Source organism: Platalea leucorodia, assembly GCF_965183815.1.
Source record: "Platalea leucorodia genome assembly, chromosome: 12".
Lineage (NCBI taxonomy): Eukaryota > Metazoa > Chordata > Aves > Pelecaniformes > Threskiornithidae > Platalea > Platalea leucorodia.
Window position 1 is genome coordinate 8,135,095 of NC_138834.1, and position 24,858 is coordinate 8,159,952.

The following is a 24,858-nucleotide window of genomic DNA, read 5'->3' on the forward strand; positions in this document are numbered from 1 at the left end:
GGAGGAGGCGGGAGGAGCGGGTCGGCCTCCCGCGCGGGGCGCGGCGGGGGCAAGAGCGGCGCGGCGCGGCGCGCCGCCCGGCGGGTGTGCCCGTCTCAGGGTGCCGGCAATGCCTGGCTCCCGGGCGGCGCGGGCGGCGGCGGCGCCTCGGCGGCGGCGTCTCCCGGGCTGAGCGGCGGCTCCGGGCCCGCCCGCGCCCTCCCCGCCGCGCTCCCCCGCCTCCCCGCGGGGTCCCGGCCCCCCCCCCTTTCCCGGCCCGCCCGGCCGGGGATGAGGCGGTGCGGCGGTGGCACAAAGGCTCCTCCGGGGCTGCTCCTTGCCTAGCGCGGCCCAGCGCCCCCGGGCCGGCCCCGCCGCCGCTCCCCGGCCTCCCCTGGCCGCCTCCCTCCCTTCCGCCTCGCCGGCCCTCGGCCCCCGCAGCCCCGCTGTCCCTCGCTGGGGACGGGCCGGCGGCTCCCGCCCCCCCCGGCCGCCCGTCGCCCCGCGGGAGGATGTCGGAGGATCACGAGATGGACAAGACGATCAAGGTAGGCAGGAGGCAGCGGCGCTCGGAGTCTCGTCCCCGGCTCTGCGAGGGGAGGTCGGCAGCCCGGGCAGGGCCCTGGGGCCCGGCGGGTCCCGGTCCCCCGCTTCTCTTACGGCTCTGCCCCTCGCTGCCCCTTCGCCGGGGCCCGGCTGCCCTCGGGCTCGTCACCCGCAGAGCCCCGGCGTGGAGCGCCAGACACCGGGCAGGGGACTCGGAGCTGCAGGCAGATGGCTTCCGCGGGCTCCGGCCTCGGGGGATCGGCGTTGAGCCGCTGAGAGCGCGGGGAGCGGACGCGGGGCTCCTCGGGGCGGCGGGGAGCCGGGGTCTCTGCCTCGCAGCAGTCCCCGGCTGCGGAGGCAACGCTGTCGCCTCAGTCCGTCTCCGAGTTCCCGTTCGGATGCTGTCATGAAAACAAATCTGGCGTGTGGGATGTTTGTGTTTCGAGTGGTGGCAGAGGAGCTGAACAGATTCAGGATTTCTTTTTTTACAGCGAGAATCAGTGTGTGAGCTTAGCGCTTCCCGGTGAATCCTTCTGTGACCTGGCTGAGCAGATTTCCTGAAGAAGCTGGGGAAACCCTTTTGAGATAAAGTGACAATAAAACAATGTTTTAAAGACTCTCTGCAGGCTCTTTACCTTGTGCAAAGCATTTGCTGTCGCAGATTCTGGATGCCTTCCTAAATGCTTATTTTAATGAATTCTTTAAATATGTAGGTAAAAAGACCCTGTGTATTGACATTTGCCACCTTTCCTTAGCCTTGCTCTCTGCCATGGTGGGATTTGTCTTCACAAAGCTCCTTGGGGGCAAAAATCAATGCAAGAGAAGGAGCAACACAGTCTCGTGTTGCTGAACTCTGGATTGGATTAAAATATGTGGGTCTTGCCTTTTGAACTAAAAAAGCCTAAAGCAGAAGGAGGTCTAAGCACTGCGTTCAGACAACCCAGATTGTAATTAAGCTACGAGATCAAGTATCGAAATTGTATACTGTCTCATCCTGCTTCATTATCAGTCTTGGCATAGTGCAGGTGAAGTAGCTGTCCAGAATGCTTTCAACAAGAATGTTTTTCAAGTATTTCTGTGGTATTTCATGTGAAGGTAAAGATCTACATCAGAGCTCTTGGGGGTTAAAAACAAAAACCAAAAAAGCTGAAGCGGTTGTGTAGGTGTAGGGACGGTCCTGCATCTGCCTCCTGCCCCTCTCCGTTTGGAGGGGTTCTGACTGAGAACAGATTCTGGGCAAATCTTTTGGGTTATAGGCATTGTCTGAACCTAAACCATAATTTAATACTTTTATATAATATGCTGATTTTTCTGCTTGGTAATTGTTCCAGTTTGATTGGTTTTCACCTGCGTCTGCAGGTATAAGGTCTGTGATTCAAGATAGTGATCGCTGTTTAAGGCAAGCTACCCCAAGTTGAAAGGCTGCGTGTGGGAGCAGTGGAGGTGGAGTTACAGTGGTTTTTGGCATTTCACTTGTTGAATACGTGGAGTTTGTCCAAGCAGCAGCCTGTATACTTTTAATTGACTGTAGTGAGTATGTGTTATTCTTAAAGTAGCTTATGTCAAACCTTTTCCCGTTGGTATTCAGTGGAAACTGAGAAGCGCCTGAGCTTTCCCCCGAGCAGTCCTGATGCATGCCTAACCCTGTCTGAAAGCAGCTTGCTGGACATCAAGGTAGGAGAAATCTGAGAGTCCTGCCTTTCCAGGCTGTTAGCATCCCAGACTGCTGACTCTGCATGGGAGGGTGCTCGAACCGTTGTTTTAGGTACCCTGAGCTTGCTGAAAGGGAATTGTGCTGTTGAAGAGAACTCAACTCTTAAAGTTCGTGTGAAACTTCTTTGTAATTGAATACATTTCAAGTTAGTTTATTCCCTTTGCCCACTGGAAATTCATGTAAGGAGTTATCAGAAGTTTAAAGTTCCTTTAGCAGTCGGAGCAAAAGGGCTTACTGTAAGAAACTGCACCACTGCAGATTTTTTTTGAAAGCGCTTTCGCCGACACCCTCTCCCTCCTCTGTTCCCAGCCGCAGCAGATTAGTTCCAGCTGACCCGTCAGCCAGTCTACAAGTTCAGTGCTGTGCAGCAGTGCTACTGTAAGGCGTTTTATTCTCCAGATGTGGAGCTAAGTGCAGGATACCATACCCTCTGCTGCCTGCGTCCACAGTACATTAATCTAAATGAAGAGGCAAGGCATTTAGGCTTACCAGTTGAAATAGATTTTGATATTTTCAGAGGGCAGTTTTATAGCTGTACGTATTTCATGCTGCTTGAATGTTACGAACTCGTGCTGATTTGCAGCTACATAGTCTTGGTGCTAGATTTGGAGCTCCTGTTTCTGAACTAGAAGATGTGAGCAATTCTGTACATTGACGGACATCAAAGTTCTCAAGTGCTGCTCTTCATACCATTAGGAAATGGTGAATAGTGTTTCTTGATCACTAGATTATTCATTTTTACTTCTAAGTTGTAAAGCTGCTTTTGAATGAAGATTGGAGTCCAAATAAAAATGCAGAAAACAAAAATGTTGGCTTTTTTATTTAAAACAATGGCAAATATGCAGAATATGAAAGAGGAAGTTAGTTTTTTATTAAAAATGGACTTATTTGTAGTTGTTGAACTTGTCCTTCAGGAATTGAGAACTATCAGATCTTATTCTCACCTCATTTGATTCATAGATCACAGACTTTCCAATTCCTAATCAGCCTCTCTGTTCCACTTATTCAGCTGGGATAAAGCAAGCAGTCTCTGTGCCACCGCAGAAGTGGCACGAGGCAGCAGAAACTGTTTAGTCAAGACTGGGCTTGTATGTGGAGACAGTATCTCTTTTTAGACCAACCTGTGCAGTTGAAAGGGTTAGGTAAGTTTTGGAACAGGAGCAGCAGACTTCAAAGCTCTATAAAAAATAAGAAAGAATTGTTATCTGTTAATCGCGATGTTGCTCCAGAGTACTTTGGCATTTGCTTCTCCGGTTCAGTGGTTTGACTGTCTTCAAAACTTAAACACGTAAGTGTGATCTTGAAAGCATGTGCTGAGGAGATACTCCCCAGTTCAGAGAAACCCTCTCTCTGCTCATTAATGCTCTTCTAAAATTGTGTTTTCGTTCCACCTATGATGCCTTCAAATCTCTGTATCTGAATATCAGGAAAATTAAATTAGCTTTTCCCTAATACGCTTCTCACAAGTGAAATTTGTTTGTTGAATTGATAGGAAAGTTTCTTTGTGCTTCTACTTGAAAACAACAAACCGTGTGTGAATCCACTATGCTTTTCTTCCCCTTTCTTTTAAAACCCTTCATAAAACCTCCAGTTAACTTCACCTTTTTCCTTTACACCTTTCACGCTAGTCATTTATGATTTATGTAATACCCACTCCAGACTGCGTTAAAAGGCAAGTTTTCCTTTCATATCTGTCTTTTGCGCTCTCTAATCCCTTCAAATCTTGCCTTAAATATCAGCTTTCCTCTCTTGCTTTGTTTTCAATCCGTGTGGCTTGAGGTCTGGCTCCAGCCTGGCAATGGTGTTAATCCACGACTGTTGCAGCAGAGGCCAGCGATCCCAGGTTAGGGACTGCCATTTTCCATACTTTAGTTGAGAGCACGAGTGTTCTCAGTTTTATCATCGTTTGTAGCACGAGTGATTCCTGAAATGCTGCATGTTTTGAATTGAAGTTAACAGAAGGGGAAAATCGGATCAGAATAAAGTGCTTTGCAAGCAGCGGACTCTTCCATTTGTTTTCAGTGTATTTGGGAAGTATTTTACCTGCTTGCTTAAGCTTCTCTGGTGCTAGCTTTTGCTACCACCTCCTTTTCTTGCAATTTATCAGAAAGCGTGGCTTTTTGAAAGATGATCCTGAACATAGGTAGCAACGTTCATGAAAGAACAAAGGCAGAATTGTATGGCGTGTATTTCTTTGCCTTATGTTTGCACACATTCCCACCGTTCAGCCCTGCTCTGTTGTTAGATCACCATCTGTGGCACAGCACATGGCAGCGGCATTAATCAAAATGCTGCGCGCTGAAGCTACGTTTACATCCCGCCTTGTGACATGTTTAAGCACGATAGCACCCAAGCTGTGTCATAACAAAACCAAACCCTGTTTATATGGATTTGGACAGAAGGATTATTAACAGGAGCTGGTTCGTTATCAGACAAGCTAAAACTAGATATGCAGTAATTTAATTTACAGTATAATGATTCCAAAGGTTTGAAAACCCTAAGAAAGCAGCAAAATCATTTTCTGCTGTACCGTATGACCAAAAAGTACGTAATAATGCTGTAACCGGGCCTTTGTATTCAGTTACGATTGATCATTTCTAGGTAGAAAGCTGGATTTAAGAGTCGGGGTGGGGGTGGGGGGAATTCCCTTGATATCCTTTCTGTATTAAAGGTGCAAGATCCCATTTACTCTTCTCAATAATCCTGTTTCAGAATGCCAGGGTGAGCAGTCTCAGCTGCACAGAAATAATTTTAAACTGAAATACATTATTATGTGAGCATTTGTATTTATTTTTCCTAAGTGAAGCAAAACTCCAAAGCAGGCTCTTTCTCTGCTCAGGTATCTTGCAAATCAGGTCTGCTGAGCTGGTTTTTTTTGGAAGCGATGTAGTAATTTTTTTTTTTTTTCCACTCTCTTTCCCCTCCCCCTGCTCCTTCTTGAATAGGAAACCTCCATTTTAGAGGAGTACAACATTAACTGGACTCAGAAGCTGGGAGCTGGGATCAGTGGTCCTGTTAGGTAAGACAATACACCTGCGGATTTGTATGTAATCTCAGCCTGTTTCATTAGCTGTGGAGAAGTGAGTATGTATTTTAATTGCGATGTGATATGTGGAAGACTCTCTTTATAAACAAATGTCCCTCTGCTCCATGCGGGTTGTAGCTGATGTCCGAGCGAGGTATTGTCTTTTATGGGATATGTTTGAATTGAAACTCTCCTCGCCTCTGCCTTGTCCCATCTCGCTGCCGTTTTCCCAAAGCAAAGCAGAAAGAGGAGTCGGTTGTGAAATGGTGGCAGCAGAAAATTCTCAAACACCTTTGTCCTTTTGATACTAGTGTCAGTGCGGTGCAAAGGTCGCTGCTCCCGTCTACGGTATCGTCACTTGGGGCATCTGCACTCTGCACCCGTTAGCTATTTTTACCAGCTATTTTTTCACATCATCATGTGAGGGCCAAAGCAGATATTGCCACGAGCTCTGCATCTCAGACCAGACTTGCCCACCGTGAATTTCTAAACCCTGCAGGAACTGGATGCTTTGTGTAAAGCAAAACATACGTTCCCTTTTCAACAAGAACTCTCCCTTTTGGGAGCGGGAATTTGCACAAGCGCTGGAAAACAAATGTCTGCGCCTCTCTGTTTCTGGGCGCTTGACAGGGCGATTGTCTTCTGCACCATTTATCTTCCTGTCCAGGCAGTTGGTTTCTCCTCATTCATTTTCTGTTGCTGTGTTGCCTCTGATCTTTATTAAAATATTCCTTTGTTTTTTATTCTTTTAGCTGCCTGTTAATATGTGGGCCTTTCCCTCTGAAGCAGCTCAATTGTTAATGTTAAATGGGGGAAAGAGAGAAAAAAACGTGTGCGGCACAGTTGGTGGCCTCGCTAAAACAAGGATTTCCATTCAGAAACACTTTATTTATTACAGACTACACCCTTCATTGGAGATATTCAGGCTGCTGCTGTGTGGTTTGGGTTTTTTCATCAAAAGTATCTCTTCAGGCTGAATGTCTAGAGTGCATTCTGCTTGTCTGCAGTTACCCATTGCTCTGAAGCACTTTTTCTGCCTTGCTGAAAATATAATTTTGTGTTAGGTGTTTCTGTAGAACGTATTAGATTGTTGCGGAGGGCTGAAAACTGAGGCTTTCAAGCTGGGACGTGGTGACAGGTGCCCTGTATATTCCAGATTGCGGGCGTTCCTGTTAATTCCCATGCGGAGAGCAAACTCATAACTACAGATCAATTGCTTGAAGTGTGTCTTTAACATTCTTGCTGACTGAATAATTTTATTGCTGTAATACCAGAGTCTGCGTGAAAAAATCCTCTCAAGAACGCTTTGCACTGAAAATTCTTCTTGATCGTCCAAAAGCTAGAAATGAGGTATAGTTCCTGTTTATACTGTCTGCTTTCTGACACACCGCAAAGTCTCGCCCTTTCGGTGAATTCTTGCAATGGTTTAAAAAAAACCAACCCGCATGTTCTGCAGATCTTGCTATGCAAGATTCCTTGGGTTTGATCCTCTAGCCTTGCTGTGCTCAGTTCCTACAGGGTGAGGTGGTGGGTGAAACAGGGTCTTTCTAACTCCGAGTTTGCTGTAGGTGTTAGCTGTGTAAGTACAAGTGTAATTTATAGCGCTGGATTTTAACACTAGTGTTCTCCCTGTGTCCCGTGTAATGTAACATGACTAGTTTAGAACTGTTTTTGTTTCCATACATCTCACTCTTGGGTGTCACTACTCTAAGAATTGCCAAGAATGCTTCAAGTTGCACTCTAAATGGTACGGGTTTATCTGCGTACGAGAAACTAAATAAGCTCACTGATACTGTTTGTGACTTACTGTGGCTGGCAAGAGCGTGCCAAGGTACCAAGCTGTCAGTCTATTGAAATGATGGGCAGTCATTCAAGTTGTCATGAAAATGAAAGAAGCGTTAATTGTCCTCAAGGTTTAGGCAGCTTCCATTTCTTGTTACCAAGCAAATTCTCGTTTAAATTTCCCAGGGAAAAATAATCTGTTGACAAGGAGCATCAAGCCTTGACTTGATTTAGCAGTCTAGGTAGCGTTAAACTGGAGAAAATTCCTTAGGTTCCTGTTTCAGAAAGTCAGAACGGGAGATGAGGTTTCATGTGTTGTGAGTGCTAGACCTTGAGGCAATAAAAGGAGACGGATTATGGAATTTCAAGTTTTATTCCTGAATTTTCCATTTCAATTGTATCTCTATTGCTACTTTAAAGCTAGTTCTAGTTTTAAATTTATTTTAAAAACCCAAAGAAATCAAAGATTGGGCTTTTTCTGGAACTCTGCTGGGTTTGATTCCATGGTCTGTAACAAATAGGTTGGCAATGTATGATTTTTTTTGTCCTACTGGGTCCAGGTAGTATAATGGCTGTTGGTCACTCATATGAACGCTTGTAGGCACTGCTTATTTTTTGAATAATGTTAAATTGGGTATGACTGGTGCTGAGCACAGCTGGCAGCGCACGGGCTCGTGTGTGCCATAGTCTTGGGGACAGAGGGAGGAACAGAACTGGTCAAGTACGTGTCACCGTGTACAGTAACGTTTCTTCCCTTCTCTTCAAGGTACGTCTGCACATGATGTGTGCAACACATCCAAATATTGTTCAAATTATTGAAGTTTATGCTAACAGTGTGCAGTTCCCACATGAATCCAGCCCAAGGTAAGATTACATAGGGTGATTCATTCCCACAGCTTGCTTTCCATGTTTAGGCCAAGGTATAGTGGAGTTTGCTTTTTTTTTTTTAATTACAGTGTGACCAAAATTAATATTTATAGGGTGTTCTAGAGATGATATTTATACTTCAGACTAAGCAACGCTTGCTTTTTCCCCTGTCAATGCCCAGACCTTTGCATATTTAAATGAATTTGTGTCCTTCACTACTGGTTTTGAATACATCTTCATTTCTTAGGCTTTTCATTGATTCAGCCTGTGATACCTGCATTGTCTGAGAGAGTATATTAGCTTCTAGCTTCTGTCCTGCTTTGATACTGCTTTAGTAGCTGGAATTGAATTGTAACCTTTGAGCCTCCTTCTGCTTTCAAAGCACTGTTAAAGCAGGATTGAGCTGTGACTGCTACCTAGAATCCTAGGTGAGATCCTTTTATATGATGGTGATGCCTGTGAGCCACTGGGAAACTCAGAGTGCCAGTCTTCATTTTAAAAAAAAAAAAAAAAAAAAAAAAGGAAAAGAGAATTGTTTCTATAAATAGTAGGTTCTGCCCTGGTAAACTCTCAATACGTTGTCCTGCTTAAAATGAACACAGCAAAACATGAAGCAGACTTATTATTTTTCATACATTAATATCACTTGGGATAAAAACGTTGTCTTCTAATTGGATATTACTTGAGAAAAAAAATCAGAGCTGGGAGAATTAAAGAGCTGAGACCTGTCTTAGTCTCTGTTGTATCTGATTTTGCTGTGTGGCGAGAAGAACTAGAAGTCAGTTTCTTGAGGATCTCCACACTTCCTATTCGTTGTCCTTCATAATTATGTCAATAAAACTGTAAATTAAAATAATGAGGTACAGTAGAGTATCCAGACTCAAAAGCATTAAAGAGAATTCCTCAGCCTTCTAAGTTTCCATGAACATCTTCAGCGCCTAGGCAGATCGGCATGTCTGCAAGGATGGGTGCAGACGGGTGTATGCTGTGCTCTAAGCCAGCTCCAGCCTGGAAGCTGTTCAGCCTGTTTAATGCAAGACTCTACCTGCTTTATTATTCTTTGAGGGCAGAGTTATACATTGATGTGTCTAAATGGCTTCCAGGTCCAAACTGGCTTGCTGGTGGAAGGCGTGGGTGGAGCCTGTGTGCGTCTGTCTGAATGCATCCATGTAGACATGTCCATGGTGTTTGTTCTAGCTGGATATGGGAGCCCAACATGAAGAGCAAACTGTAGGTTCCTGGCTGACAATCAGTGAGTCAGATTGTGCTGGGAGCCAGAAAATCCTGTAGCTTATATGCTTAAAGGCAAAATCACAGAACCAAAATAGCTCTAACAACTGTAGGAGAAGCAAGTATATGTCTCTCTTCTGGCCTGCGTCAATAGATATGAAGTATGCATTATTAGCTTAGCAATTCTGTTATTTTTTTATTATTTTTAATATAACAAAATGAAATGCTTTTGAACAGGGCTCGGCTCCTAATTGTAATGGAGATGATGGAAGGGGGAGAGCTATTTCACAGAATCAGCCAGCACCGGCACTTTACTGAGAAGCAAGCAAGCCAAGTAACAAAGCAGGCAAGTTAACACCCATGTATAAGCAAATCCATGAATGATAATGGCTAAAGTATTTAACAATTTCTTGGGGTGGGGGGGTGGGAAAAAAGGAAGCTAAAATAATCCTCAGTTCTGATCCGATGATCATTGCCTGCTTTGTTATAACCTGACAATGCCAAAGTTTTAATAGAAGCAAAGAATTTGAAGGTGTGGGCTAGTTCTTCTGGGTTGGGACCCTGGTGTCTCTGCTGTCCTTAGCAATGGTTTTCCTAACCTGGTCTACAGAACACTTGACCAAAGAGAGCTCTTTTCTTGCACAATCTTCCTGCTGTATCCCTCGCTGTTGTTCTAAAAGTGTTACCTCCAACGGTCCACAGGCTCTCACCGGACCCCGCGTGGCTCCTGGGCTCCAGTTTGAGAATCGCTCTTGGCCATGACACAGACTTGGCGTTTCTCTCGCCTCTTGGGCAGGGTAGCAGACAATGATGTACTTGTGTCCTGGGCCAGTGGTTTTCAAGCTGGGTTCTGCTTTGGGGTTTATGGAAGTCCTGCCTATCATGGAAGATAACAAGAGGAATGTACCACTATAGTGCATGTTTTCTGTGCTGTTTGTTCTGATGTCATTTTACTTTCTCCATTTCTCTACGCAACTCACTCTTGAATGTTGTGTTTTATAGCCTCCACAGTATTTATTACTAGAGGTTTTGGTGTCCATCAGGCTCTCTGTTTCTTAGCAGTGCATCTGGTGTGACTAGCTTATATGCTGTAGAGTAGGCAGGATGATGAAGCAGAAGGGCCTCCATCGGATTCAGTGTAGGGATCCCCAGTCTCGGTTCCTCTCAGTTCTGGGGTGAACTTGTTCCCTTTCACTTCCAAGCTGTTGAATGACTTGTGGTGCCCAGTAAGAAAGCTCGGATTAATGGGAGGGTTGCAGGAAAGAAGGTATGGCTGTATGTTGTGATAGCCTTTCTAGGGAGCCACAGCAGAGGACCAGCAGGTTGCTGTAAGGAACCACAAGGCAGAAGGATCTTGCTGTCAAAATAGCTGAGCTCTTCTGCATGGGATTTGGCACCACGGCTTGAAGCCGAGGGCTGGAGTTGCCATCGTTTGCTTCTTGCAGAGGTTATATTGGCATTCCAAACAAAAGATATACGAACTGTAGCTGAGAGGCTATACTGGAGATACTAATCAGTAAATGTCCTCCTCCTGCACCAGTGATCACTGCAGTGAATAAAGGAAAGAAAACATGAGACAAGATATTACAGCATTTGTCATAAATTGGTGTGACTGTTTATGAATATATCCCTATCCCGATCACTTGCTTCCCCCTACACTGGGGAGATAATGTTTGGTACTGAGGCAAAAAAGAGGGCCAAATAATTTCATCTTACTTTTCTGTCTTGTGCTCTGACTTGTTTCTAATGAAATTCTAATTGTGCTGTTACCTTTTTGGTTTCACCCAACAAAGAAATTAGGTGGAAGTACAGAATTATTCTTGACAGCTTGTTTTCATGTCGTTTGGGCCATTTGATTTTGACAATGCAAGGCAGTCTCCAGGATAAACATGTTAGGAAAATCTTTTAAAACTATACTGAAAGACAAGACTTTGAATTGAATTCTGACTGTTTGTACACTTGGGTTATTCATGTCCCAAGTAACTCTTTGCTTTAATGTTTATACAAATGAAGTTTGAAAGCAACGTTAAAGTCTTATTCTTTCATCTAGTGGTTCTTCATCATTGTCTTGAACTATGGGTCCTAGTTCCTTGTACCCAGTGATAGTTAAAAACTTGTCACAAAGCTACCTCGTTTTCTCTGGGAATGTGTTTGTATTTGTTTCTGAGCTAAGTTAACCCTGAAGTTCCCTTATCACCGTAATTTGTGCTCTTCTAAGGACTCAGCGCTTCACCCGGGGTACTGCGTTTGGGTGGGATCCTACAGAAGCCACTTTCAACTAAGGGTCGTGTGGCTTTGCTTACTTTTGTTTCAGTAATGCTGTTTAAGTCTTTATGCTTTGATTTTCTTTAAATGAATTGCACTTTCAAATGTACAGTCGGTAGAACTTTCACAACTGGGTTACTGCTTTCTAAACCACAGCAGTATAAGAAGCTGTCTTTGAAAGAATCGAGTAATGCATTTCTGTGTAATATCTCATGAAATGAGTAAATTGCAGGCAGTACCATCAAGAATTAAAGAATAAAACTGCCTGAGTGTTGACTCCTAAGTCAGTAACAAATGCAATAAAATATTTGCTGAAATATTGAAGCAAGAACTCGCTGTTGACTGTTAAACAGAATGGAATTGCTGGAGAGTGTGCAAGCAAGCGTAGTGACTTTGTAGGCCTAGCGCAGCATATAAAAGGACACTGTCATGATCTGTCTCACTTCTGGGGGGCCGATAATGCCCCGAGTTAGTCAAACTAAGATGATGGGGAAGCCCAGTACAACTTAGCTTTTATTTTCTGTTTGCTTTGAGTGAAATGCAAACTGAATACCTTGGTGGGCTTAATTTCCCGATCGTCGCTTTACCGCACTGTTGCGCAGTATGGCCAGGCTTGTCTTAACACAGAATTGTACCCAAGTGGAGTGAAAATGTTTGGGGTGTAAGCTATGTCAGCAATGTCCTTTTTAAAGCTAAAATAACTGTCCAGGCTAAAGGAGGAGTTCTGTAATTGTAGTTGATTTATTGTGCCCTTTTTCAGATAGCTTTGGCTTTGCAGCATTGCCACTCACTAAACATTGCACATAGAGACCTCAAGCCTGAGAATCTCCTCTTCAAGGATAACTCTCTGGTAAGATGAAGACTTGGTATTCTTTGTTTACTGCTGAATTCTGTAAAATGGCTCAATGTTGATTTTCAGCATAATTGTAAAATGACATTAATGCAACGTTTTTGTGACAAAAATTTTTGGCTTCATGCTTTTCCATACTCTGATCTGCTTGGAGTACAGGCTGTCCGTGCTGCTGCTGTTAAATATGGGTCAGGTTCTCCACCTCAACATAGTGTCTTGCTTTGCTGAGGAGATCTGCTCTGCCACATTCCTCCCTAGGTGTCATCAGGATGTCCTAACATGCATTATAGGTGCTTTGATGTATCCAAGCACTTGCCTGTTTCTTTCTTCTCCTGCTCATAACCACCCTGCGTATGCAGTGACCCCCCTGCAATGTGCTTAGTGCTTTGCAAATCTGAGAGGGGGACTGCTTTTGACCCAGAGCACCCAGGAAAACAAAAATGATTGTTTCAAAGGTCGGTTTATGACCTTTTAGCTGCTTTGTGGAACGGTAAGAGTGTAAATAGAAAAGAGGAGTACCTGTGGCAAAGGTAAGATGCATACAAGGCGAGCGATATGTATTAGAAAAGCTAATACAATGAGATTTTGTAATTAAGCCTCTTCTCCTTGTTTTAGGATGCACCTGTTAAATTGTGTGACTTTGGATTTGCCAAAGTAGACCAAGGTGACTTGATGACACCACAGTTCACTCCATATTACGTAGCACCTCAGGTAATAAACAATTACAGTTCTAGGCTAAAGGGGAATCATGATCTTTATTGCCTGTGCCTCCATAACCACGTCATTTTAAAAGCCTTTGCTGTCCTGTTAAGGGCTCCTGGTCACATGAATCTTTAGTAATTGTATAGTAGCCACCTCTCAAGAGGGACTGCCACAGTGATCTATTGATTACAGCAGGAGATCACGAGGCAAATTTCCCAGACTGTGTTCTTAGCACTGACTTATTGCTGATGCCTCCTGACTCTCCCAGGCCCGACTCCCACCAGTGAGACTACTCCAGGATTTTGACAGTTGGCCTTCAACTGCATTAAAGCAGTTGGTTTGGTAAAGTCCTTGCTTCGCAGTCCTTCTTCCAGCTCAGGCTCGTTCAAGATTACATTAAAAAGGACTATGGTGAAACAAAAAGGTTCTGTAAGGCAGTTCCTCAAAAGGAGGGCAGTGCCAGAGGGTTACCCGTTCACCTTGGCTTGGCCCCCTTGTCAGTATGCATTAAGATATAATCTGTAATTACAGACAGGCTGTTTTTTGTAGTGCTCCTTTCCCAACTCTCTTTTGTGCTTTGTGTTGGAGTTGAGAAGAAAATGAAAAGAAAACTGCAGATAGATATTTAATTGCAGTACGCGGTGTACCAGCAGCCTTCAATGACTAGGAAGAGCAATTGCGAAGATCAGACCATGCAGCCACAGTCGAGTGCCCTGAAAATGCTTCCTCAGCTGGAGCCTGCTGGTGAAGGGCCCTGTGCACTACGGACAGGGTTTATAAAACAAGTGAACTACCAAACCGGTGGAAAGCTTTTCCTGAGCATATTTAAACTGAGATTTTTTTAGAAACCCAGAAACACAGATTTGATCAGCAAGGGACAAATCTGATGCGATTTGTTCATGGGAGAGGCAAAAAGGGACATCTCTGGAGCTGGGGTTACCCTCCAAACACACTTGAGGTTCTAGTTCCAAAGCATGGAGGTGTTAGAGGTTTTGAACAAAAGAGATGTGAGCAATTGCTTTAATTCAGGCAAAACTGGAGCTTTCATCCAAAGCAACAAAATATTTTAGCTGAAATTTTCCCAATGTAGAAAGTTCCAGTCTTCCTTAGGAAGAACAGTTTGAGTTTGGCAGAGTCTTCAGTAGCTGGAATAAGTCCACTGAATGGAAAAGCATCGGACATCTTTGGCATAGGCATTGCTGTTTGTGGTGCCTCTAGAAGAGATATATTTTGCTTTTTTTTTTTTTTTTTTCCTCTCATGGCAATAGGTATTGGAGGCACAACGACGGCATCAGAAAGAAAAATCTGGTATTATCCCCACCTCTCCAACACCTTACACTTATAACAAGGTAAGCTACGAAACAGTCCGCAAGTCAGTATCTTTAAAACACAGTGTCTTTCCCACCCCCCCATGTATCTGCTGTAGAAGTAGTCTATAGACACAGTTTATCACCTAAGGCAATAAACTTTATTGCCCTGAAATTATGCACTTATGGCCAGGAGCAATAAAGTTATTCTGATCTCTGTGACAAGGATAGGCCTAAGTAGCCAAATATCTCACACTGAGTAAAAAGCAGCAGCTACAGGAAACGATAGGGAAATGTCACGTTGCTTGCTGTTTTGTGTACATGTGTATTTTCAACTGTAAGGAAGTAGTATCTTTAGCACTGTATTTCTCAAAACTGTGGTTCCTTTGGCTTTTCTAAAAGGAGTGACCAGGTGTACAGTGGTATTTCTTCCCTTAAATGTATTAGGTTCAGACCAAGTTTCATTCAGTTGAACTGGCAAATTAGAAGATAATGATCTGTGCAGGTAGCTGTGTCTCAGTTTAGAAGTGACACGCTAAAAGGCGCTGCTGGCTCTGCGTTCTTTCTGATAGAGCGAATAATGAAATGCACGCTTGGTCCAAGCCTAATTAATGATCCTCTAATTAAAGGAAAAATATACAAACACTGTTAAAGGAGCACTTTAAACATTAACAAGATTTTGGAGAGCAGAATGATTCTGCTGGAGTGTGACCACGTGGGAAGTTTTTTCACCTCCACAAGAGGCTGGTTCAAAGGAAATCTCTTTTCTGCCGTCAGCCAGAGTTTCTGGATGTGCGAAGCAGTATTTCGGCTATCTTGTTCAGGCAGCTGTGGTGGTACCTTGTCTGTATCAGGGATCTTCTGCAAAATGACCAGTAGTGTATTGCGTTGTCCGTAGCAGTAGCCACGGGCAATAACAACTGCTGCTAGAGTCTTGTAAAGTGTCGACAGAAAGGTTGTACTCCTTTTTGGTCGTTCCAAAACATTTTCCTTCATTTTATCATCACTGTCTCCTGCCGGCTTAGCAGCGTTTCAACCACTGAGTGTTTTTCTTTCAGAGTGTCAATTTTGATTAAAGTTAGCTCGTTTCTGATTGCAGTGCTAAGTATCTACACTGATTGCAGTTTTAAGGATGGTTGCTTAACCCACCACATGCTAGAGGGGGTAGTTTGGTGTATCTAGTGTTACGTTTTAGTAGCCTTCTATAGACAGCTAAAGCAAAGATGGGCAGAGATGGCTTTCACTGAATTAATCCGCATGGGTTTCCTAATCATGAATCTGCCCTCTTCAGGGTTATGATTATCTGTTCTCCATCCTGGAGAAACAGCTTGATGATTGAAGACAGACACTTCTTATAAAAAGAGTTCTCAGACAGGTACCAATAGTCTTTTCAGTACAGAGTTTCTTCTGCCCTCTCTCGTGTGAACCCTGGTCACAGGGAAAGTTGTTTTTTATACATTTTGAAAGTCTCACAAGGCTCAAGAACTCCACTTCTGTGGATCCAGGCAGATTTACTCTCCAGTAACAGCCCTCTCCAAGGGACTTCCCTCCCTTTCATTGTAAAAGAGTAGATGCAGTTCCAGAGACACCTGGAAGTGGTTGCTCACTCATCATGTTGCTAACAGTTTGACAGCTGTTTTGTTCTTTTAATGAACCAAACAGCCCTGGCCATGGCACCTGAAGCAAAATATGGGCCATATTCTTTGACTGAATGGAAGAACCTTGAAAACAGATACCAACTGGAGTTAACTCACATACTGACAAGGTTCGGCTGCCGTGATCTTCTGGGATTTACAATGTGATACAGTGATTTTGTTTTCGTGTTTCATTTAAAGAATTGATGGGTCGCTCTGAACCGCTTTCAGCCATGGTGACACTAACTGGAAAGGCTGCTGAAAGAAGTGGCCTCATCCTTACCTTGCCAAGTGTGACTCACTGCAAAAGCAGCATCTGGCATATGCCTAGCTCCCCAAAATAGACTGTGATAAACTCCCAGGTACACTGTCCTTCCACAGCAATTCAGAGCCTGAGTGGAAATGCCTGTGATCCACCCTTATGATCAGTAGTTGTATCCCACAGATTTAAATTGGAGGAAAAAAGACATCTTTGATTTCCTAAGTATTTTGATTAAGCTGTGTGTGTATTGGATCAAATATAAGTGTATATGTCATGGCTGGAAGGGGCTGACTCTTCGGAAACAGAATCTGAGAACCATATCCACGAAGAATTTAGACACCTGTTTCCTACTTATGTGCCTAAAGTCCCATTGATTTTATTAGAAATTATCTCTGGTCAATGGCAAAATGATGAGAATTTAGGTACCTAAATAGAAATTTAGACTTCTAGAGCCATCTGAGTTTGGCTTAAACAACTTGCTGAAAAGCGTACATATGTGGGGTAACTCCTTGATGTTTCTTTCGTTATCAGCGTGCACATGTTTTGTAGAAGTCAAAAGCCAAGGGTAGGATTTAATAATCAGTATGAGCTGATTTAGGATTATTCCCTCCAGAAGGAAACAGTCTCACCTTTGAGGGCCTCTTCCTGGGTCGGTGTTGATCCAGTCAAAAAACAGTTACTGGAGTTACTGGTGTTTGCCGAGTTCATCTGTGCAGCTTCATGAACACTGGTGCTGCCCCAGAGTAGGCGGTGGAATATACAGCCTGGGGCAGACCGGGTGGTGCTGAGGTCGCTTCAATTGGTGGCTGTGCAGACTTCTGTCTGTGTAAACAGATCGCAGAACCTCCTCCGTTCCCCAAATCTGCCCTTGGTGTCTTTCCACAGTCACCTGAACCTGGCTGGAGTTCAGGCTTCTGCTTACGCTTGGCTGTGTGTTCCTGTCCATCCTTGTGCTGGCATAAGCCTTTGGGAGTCCCCTGGAGGACTGACAGGGCTGCAAAGCAAGCCAGGGGAAATAAATGATTAGCTGCACAAACGCTAGTGTTGGTACAAAAGAAATACTGGGAATGGATGGCCAGGGTCAGAGCAGGTCCTGCCAGCCCCAGCCTGTACCGTGCCATAACCAAGTGATAACAGAGCCGTATCCTTAAGGATACGGTCCAACAGAAGCTTGAGTTGAAGTCTAGGCTGTTATGGTACTCTTCCCTTCTTCCCGAGTAGTCACTATATTGCGTGGATGCACAGAGATCCAGATGGGGAATAGATCTGGCTTTCTGCTTCTTTACTGAGCAGATTTTTGGCTGGATTCACCTTCTGGATGAACAACTTGTGTATCACATCAGCAGTAACACTAGTGCAAGGGCAGGGGAGGGAGCTGCAGGCTGGGGTGGGAGGACAGGAGGGAGCACAGCGTAAGCAGCCGTGAAATACCGCTCCTGGCTTTCTGAAGCTTCATCTCCGTGGCTTTCACGATGTGTCTTTTTCATTACAGACCTCTCTGATTAAGTACCTCTGCTAGCTTGTTTGATGGTGTTTCTTTTTTTAGACTCATATTCTAAAAAATGACTGTATTCTGTTTTATGCTCTGATATTGAGAGACTAGGATTCAAATATCCTGAGAGATGTAATAAATGCGCAGCTTGCTCACGCCTCTGACGCGGTGGCTGTTTCCATACAATTTACCATTGCATAGCACTGACTTACAGGAGCGCTTTCTGTAAACAAGCTACTTTTTGGTACTGGAAGTAGTTTAGCTTGGCAGCATGGAGTTATCTTGTGCTTACATATTTGCCATATTTATCCACGAAAGTCCTCAGATGGACCTTTAGGAGGAGGCTGAGCTGTGTTTCTGTTTTCTTAGGGAATCACATAGAACTTTTAACATAGCTACACCACTGCTTGCTGCAAATTGCGCCCCAAAGTGATCATTTCCTTGCTTTCAGAGCTGTGACTTGTGGTCCCTGGGTGTCATTATTTACGTGATGCTGTGTGGATACCCTCCGTTTTACTCCAAACACCATAGTCGGACAATTCCAAAGGACATGCGGAAAAAGATCATGACAGGAAGTTTTGAATTTCCAGAGGAAGAGTGGAGCCAGATCTCAGAAATGGCGAAAGACATTGTGCGAAAGTGAGTCAGTTGAGGAAAATGTTGTATTGCTCTGCTTATATTAAGAAATTGGAAAATCACTTCGAAGTGCATTATCACAAAGGGCTCGTTTTTCCAAAGGCGGGGGGAGTTGTCTGCAGCACATACAGCTGAAAAATTTTCGATCATGTTCAGCACAAATGAAATCTGGTAAATATTTTTCTTTCCCTCTCTTTTTTTTTTTTTTTTCCTCTCCAACTGTTGTGTTCAATTTTTGATGTCTCCTGTCTCTGAAGTTGCTAGAGTACGTTGTGCCTTTAGTCTTTAAGGGGAGTGGGTACACTACCTTGCTTCAGAACAATATAGACAACCAGCTGCCACATCTGCAAGTGCTCTGTAGGCACGTATCTCCTGTGGTAAAGTCTAAACTCCTGTTAAAATCGGGGGGCATTTAGGTGCTGTAATAGGAACTGGTAGATCTGTCCCTCAAAACCCTGTACATGTAATACACAGTCTAAAAGGAATCAAGAGAGAGGCATGGAAAGGGACGTTAAGATCTGTCATGAAGTGTCAGACTACAAGATAAGGTTTTGCATCGATATTTTATTCTAAATGCTAATGGAAACTGTTTTTCATGCAATGCACATCTCAGTTGCAGATGTTTCAAAGACTGTGATCCTGTTTGAAAGCAAGAATGTGGCACTGATTAGGTCTTGACCTCACTTATTTTTTAAAATGTGGGAGACACTTACTGCCTTTGATTGTATCACCAGAGGAACTGGAAGGATAAAAGCAACATAAATAGAAAAAAAATCAATCCATTAAACAATTTTAAACTGTCACTGTCTCCTCTGACGTACTGTAAAATCTCCAAGGACTTAACATTGTTTGGAAAGGGTGGCGGGACCTGTTTATAGCAGTGCTGGAGAGCCCACAACCTTTCACCAAATAAACTGCAGATTATGTTGCAGTGAAACTTCCACTTATACCAAGGTCAGCTCTTTATTCTCACTCAGAAGCTCCACGGTCAATAGGTTTCATTGTCTTTTAAAATGGCCATGAAACTCAGCTCACAGAATGTTGTTGCTTGGGTTCAGTTCACTTAATTCTCGCACTAACGTTATCAGGACTCCCTTTCCTGCTTGTCTTTTCCAGCCAATGAGTCTGAATCTGTGTTCATGGTGCAGGAATACATTTAGACTTTACAGAATTCTGGATAAGTTTACATTTTATTTATGTAGACTGCTATTCATATGGAATCTTGCTTCTGGAGGTTATGTTTTGCATTCAAGCAGCTGCTTCCTTTCAAGCATGTCGAGCTGATTCCTGACCTCAAGCTTTATGAGCTGGAGTGCTTGATAATAGGTTAAGACTTTGAAAACCTACGGAAAAGGAATGCATGTGTCTTGGGTCTTGTATTAAAACTGAACTTACGACCTGTTTGGCAGCATGGCCTTGCAAGTGAAATTTATGGGCTAGCCTGTGGTCCTGCTGACATTTTGTAAAAGTTATTTCCACTTTCTTGGTACATTAAACAATTCTGCTTTGCAGCCAGGAAGCTGATTTACGGTATTGTCTAAGAAAGTGTGACAAATTCATCAAGTCATTCTGTTTCTAATTTAGACTCTTGGGATAACTTGTCAGCACTCTGTGTGAAATTTGACTTTTTTTATTAAACGGATGTGATTATCATAAGAACATGAGTTTATCTGCAAAATCTCTTTCCAGGGTTTCATTCTAGTAAAATTTAATTCCATGGAGTTTTCAGAGACCTCAGAATAAAGTTCCTTCTTATTTTAAGGTGCTGTAGCCTGACAAAGTGTCCATTACTTGAGGCTTTTGCAAGGGGAGAAAAGCGAAGGTTGCATGGTGAAAGCAGTTGATTCAGCCAACAGGTTTCCAGCTTTGAAGTTTCCAGCTTACTTCACCATGCTCAGAGTCCTTGGTATGAGCATAGACTATGACGTGGATGAGCTTTAGATATGCATTTCCAGAGAGTGTTGGCCTGGATCGTTTCCAGTTCATCTGGAAGATAATTTCCCATCTGGGAGGATGTGAATATAGAGTTCAGCAGTACACAAGTATTACTAAAATGGCCTTCAGCACCTTTCTTTTACACTTAGTTGCTGCATATAGCTGAATGAGCAGTGATAGCATTAAAATATTGCTGCAGCAAGGGTCAGCGAAGCTGGTAGAAAGTCAAGACTGCTTTTGAGTCAGCTTAGTGTTTTAGTTGTTAGGAGGAGTTTCTTTTTTGGCCTCTGTAATGCTCAGAGGTTGCTAAATGCTCTGATCCCAGACAGAGCAGCACATTGTAAATCAACAAAGACCTCTTTATGGACTGATTGATTCCTCTCCCAGGCTGCTGAAGGTCAAACCCGAGGAACGGCTGACCATTGAAGGTGTGCTGGACCATCCCTGGCTCAACTCCACCGAGGCACTTGATAACATCCTACCCTCTGCCCAGCTGATGATGGACAAGGTCTAAACAACATTTATTTTATCAAGAATGTTGCAGAGAAGAGCTGGGTAGCTCTTGGGTGGTTTGAGTGTTTTCTTTCACATGGTGTTAATGCAAAGAGCTCCTCTTCTGCCTTAATGAGAGCCTGAGTTCTTTGTAAGAAAATGGAAATGGTTCCATTTGAAATTTGGTCTAGGAGAAGATGCTCCAAGATTGGCAGTAAAAAGCAGCCATGTGCTAACAAGTAGAGAATAGAGTGTGGCAGTAAACATGCCTGAGGACTCTTCTGTAGGTCTCTTCTGGTTTTTTTTTTCCCCCCATGTTTCATTAATTAGCAGCAAATGAATAGCCCTTCTTGCTTCCTTTAAACTCTGCTCAAAGAGAAATTCAGTCAGCACTCTTAGGCTTGTGAACATGAGAAGTCAAGATGATCCTTTGTCCTATTCAGCCCCTGTGAGGTCGGGATATCTTGTCCCACAGCCAATGACTGTAGTGCTAATCACATCTTGCATAATGCAAACCTGATTTTTGTTATGCATCTCCGAAATAAATAGGATTTTGGTGCATCTTTTTTTTTGTCCATGGCTAGCATTGTCCATATATTGTTCTTTAATTCACAAAGAAGCTAATTAAAACATCAAGTCCAACTCTCTTCATTGCAGGCAATGGTTGCAGGGATACAACAGGCTCATGCAGAGCAGCTTGCGAACATGAGAATCCAGGACCTCAAAGTCAGTCTCAAACCCCTTCACTCCGTCAACAACCCAATCCTGCGCAAAAGAAAATTACTGGGGTAACTCTCTAAAGCTGGTTTTGAAAGACCAAAATGTAGGCAGCCGTGATGCCAGGAGAGTGACTTTAAGCATGTTACAGGTTCATTCAATTGTAACCGCGCTCCTGAATTTCTGATTTGGTTGACACACTCTTCATGCTGAAGTGGGTAGTTGGAGTCAAGTAATACTTGCACAAGATGGTGTGTCTTCCAAGATATGCCAGCGAGGGCAGGAAGGAAATTGAAAAGTGATATTATATTATACAGGTAGCAGAACAGATCTGTTATGAGAAGATGAGTCACATGTTGAGTAAGGTAGGGCAAACTGGGAGAAAGAATTCCAATATTTTTTTCTGATCCTGACATTTATTTACTGAAAAAGTCAGGTAATCTCTCTCTCTTTGTTCGAGTTATTTATCTGAAAAACAGGATAATGCGTTTTAGGATTACCCTTACTTGAATTAACTTAAAGGAATATTTATTTTATTTTTCTTCATATTTGAAGTAGTCTCATAATGCAGAACACTGTTATAATTAATGCTAAATCTAGCTCCCAGTCCAAGCTTTCCAGAGAGTGAAAGAGAGCATTATGCTGGTGCAGTTATGCAAAGAGTAACGGACTTGAGTTGCATTCACATTGTAATTGTTTCCTCCTTGTTCTTTTGCAGCACTAAGCCAAAGGATGGTGTTTATATCCATGACCCTGAGAATGGAAGTAACGATTCCAACGTGGCTCTGGAAAAGCTCAGAGATGTGATTGCTCAGTGCATTCTACCGCAGGCTGGTAAAGGTTGCCACTTTTAAGAAAGTTACGTTCCTAAACATGCGAGACACTGACTTTTTACTGTGCCTCAAGATCAGTCTGTGTCAGTAGTGAGGAAGGATAAACAAAGCTCCTGTTGTCCTAGTCAGTCTCAAGAGGAAAGTGTTGTCTGTGGACTGTAATTTTGGTGCATGCCTAATATTAGTGTCACCAGTGACATGCAGAGCTGTTAAAATAACTTCCAAATAGGAGTATCTGCTTTCAAATGGTTTTCCTAGTTTGTGTGAGGCGAGGAGGAATAACTGCACATACTGTTTACTGAAGCTCTGAGTGTTGCTGCGCGGCAGAATGACAAACCTCCTGTTTATCTTTGTTCTCCTGAATAGGAGAGAATGAAGATGAGAAGCTGAATGAAGTGATGCAGGAGGCATGGAAATATAATCGAGAGTGTAAATTGCTGCGAGACACTCTTCAGAGCTTCAGCTGGAATGGTGAGGAGCTCTTTCTCTTCCTCGGAGAATGGTGCTAATGCCGGGTGAAAGAGGGGAAGCAGTGACCTTCTTATATGGAAATAAAAACAAGTTTCTTGAATTTGTGTCAGACTGATTTAGGTTTTGACACTGGTTTAGCCCACCTGCCAGCATGGATGTTCTAGAAACGAGGTTGAAAATTCTACGTTAAAATTTCTGTTTGAGGTTCAGGGTAGAGTTTTCAAAGGCACCAAGTCATGTAGGAACATAACAGCACAGATGGAGCATCCCTTTAGAAAGTGCTTTAGCTGTTTGAGCTGGTTTCCTTCCAGCTGTTTATTACCCTCTTTCTGCTGGAGGCTGCTGCCCTCGTCTGTGTCAGCACAACATCTCTTCTGCTCCGCTTGCATAGGAAACAGAATTAAACTAGGCCAGCTGCTTTGGGGGTGTTCAGATGGCTCCTTGACAAAACAGGGTCAGCCCCCAGGAGCAGATGCTGATGAATATAAGGGGACCGGGGGCATCAGCCAGGTTCACAAGGGCTTGGCCATGCCTCTTCCCTCATTCTGTTTTTTGTTTGTTTGGTTTTAATTTAGGTTTTTAAGTGCTCAATTTTATTTTTGCAATGGAAGTAGAGATCATAACTCATTTTGGTTCCCTTGCAAATGTTGTACTATGTTTCTGTGTGAAGCATTGTTTGGTATTCAGTCAGTGTATGACTCCAGCCGTGATTGCTTTCCTCCTTGTGCTGACTATCTGTTCTTCTCTTTTCAGGCAGAGGATTCACAGATAAAGTGGATCGACTAAAACTGGCAGAAATAGTAAAGCAAGTTATCGAAGAGCAGACAAACTCCCATGACTCTCAATAGCTGGAGCTTCTTAATCTTATTTTTTTTACCATTTAAGATTTATTCTTTAACTGTAAAAAGTATTTTTATGTAAATTAATAAATCATAATTATTTCATTAAATTTCCATACTGCTTGAAAATGCTGTATAGTTGTAGATACAAAAAAATCATTGGTACTGTAATATTTTTTTAAAACTCAGTTCCTTGAGGTATATATGATCACTTATGTACTGTTAATCATGAGTCCCCCAGACGGGGCAAATTATATTGTTAAAGACCATTCTTTTTCTTAATAACCAGTTGCAGAAGCTGCCTTCCATCTGCTATACGTACAGCCAGCTGCAACGACTATGTATGTGAACGAGACAGCCACAGTTTCTCAACACCCTGCTCAGTAAGTACTTGAAGCAAGTGCTGTGAAACACAAACTTCATAGCTGCCCTTTACGCCTAAATTCTGAGTCTTTATGTAGAGGCAACTAAATAACCTTCTGTTTCGCTAGATGACCCAAGAGCCACGCTTGGCCTTGCCAAGGGCACCTGAGTCCATATGCTTGCTGTATTTTTTCAGTTCTGATCAGTAGCCCTCTTTCTTTCTTCTTCCCCATCTTCCTCAGACTTTTTTTAAGGCTGAGCTGGCCATTCAGCATAAGACTCCTCTTTTTATCATAGTGTTCAACAGCGGAATACAAGAACGTTCTAGTTCCTTATGTACAAGTTACTTTTATTTTCATGGTGGGATCTTCTACGGACAACAAGTGTGGGGTTCGTTTGCTTTGGCCCCAGATCAGCAGTTGTGTGCGTTCCACCCATGTACTCCATTCTTTCCTTTCTAGAAGATCCAACACTCGGTTCCAAACTTGTCCTCTTGTTTGAAAGAGATCATCCTGGCAAGGGTCATAGTGCTGCTGTGTGAATCCACCGGTGATCCTTCTCTTGTGTCACCCTCTGGAGTCCAAGCTCCCCATCTTTGATGCCTTCGAGCTCCTCCTGAGGGAGCAACAGATGCAGGGCTGCTCCTTGACACACGTCCTTATGCTGCCTGGACCATGAGGCTGCCCAGGGCAGATTCTTACACTAGTCTGGAACATTGGCTCCAAAAGCTGCTTTTTTAATCTTAATTAAACAAACAAATGAAAAGAATCTGTACATATTTCTAGTTTTCTACCTTCTGACGCTTTTCTTTCTTTTGAGACTGATCGAAGGCTTTTTATAGAGATATTTTGGTACTAAACCTGTGCAGACATTGAATGAGTTTGGTCTGCAGACTGAAGTGCCAATTCAGGGCTATT

General features: G+C 43.4%; 1 protein-coding gene across 8 annotated transcripts; it reads left to right on the forward strand.

The window, feature by feature from the left end:
- The first annotated feature begins 249 nt into the window (after positions 1–249).
- MAPKAPK5 (MAPK activated protein kinase 5) lies at positions 250–24,495 on the forward strand. 8 transcript variants are annotated; one of them, XR_014229513.1, is made up of 16 exons: positions 250–527; positions 5,185–5,258; positions 6,539–6,614; positions 7,813–7,910; positions 9,381–9,493; positions 12,173–12,258; positions 12,874–12,969; positions 14,229–14,309; positions 18,107–18,294; positions 18,394–18,462; positions 20,614–20,734; positions 21,376–21,506; positions 22,154–22,275; positions 22,635–22,739; positions 23,493–23,961; positions 24,403–24,491. XR_014229513.1 is itself a non-coding variant. In XM_082324658.1 (15 exons), the coding sequence occupies exons 1-15, from the start codon at positions 492–494 to the stop codon at positions 23,585–23,587; spliced, it is 1,491 nt and encodes a 496-aa protein (XP_082180784.1). In that variant the 5' UTR covers positions 250–491; the 3' UTR covers positions 23,588–24,495. The 8 variants fall into 8 exon arrangements, 7 of the variants coding, with proteins under 7 accessions (XP_082180784.1, XP_082180785.1, XP_082180786.1 ...); XM_082324658.1 differs by having other exon boundaries at positions 23,493–24,495; XM_082324659.1 differs by having other exon boundaries at positions 22,154–22,269; positions 23,493–24,495.
- Positions 24,496–24,858: the final 363 nt, after the last annotated feature.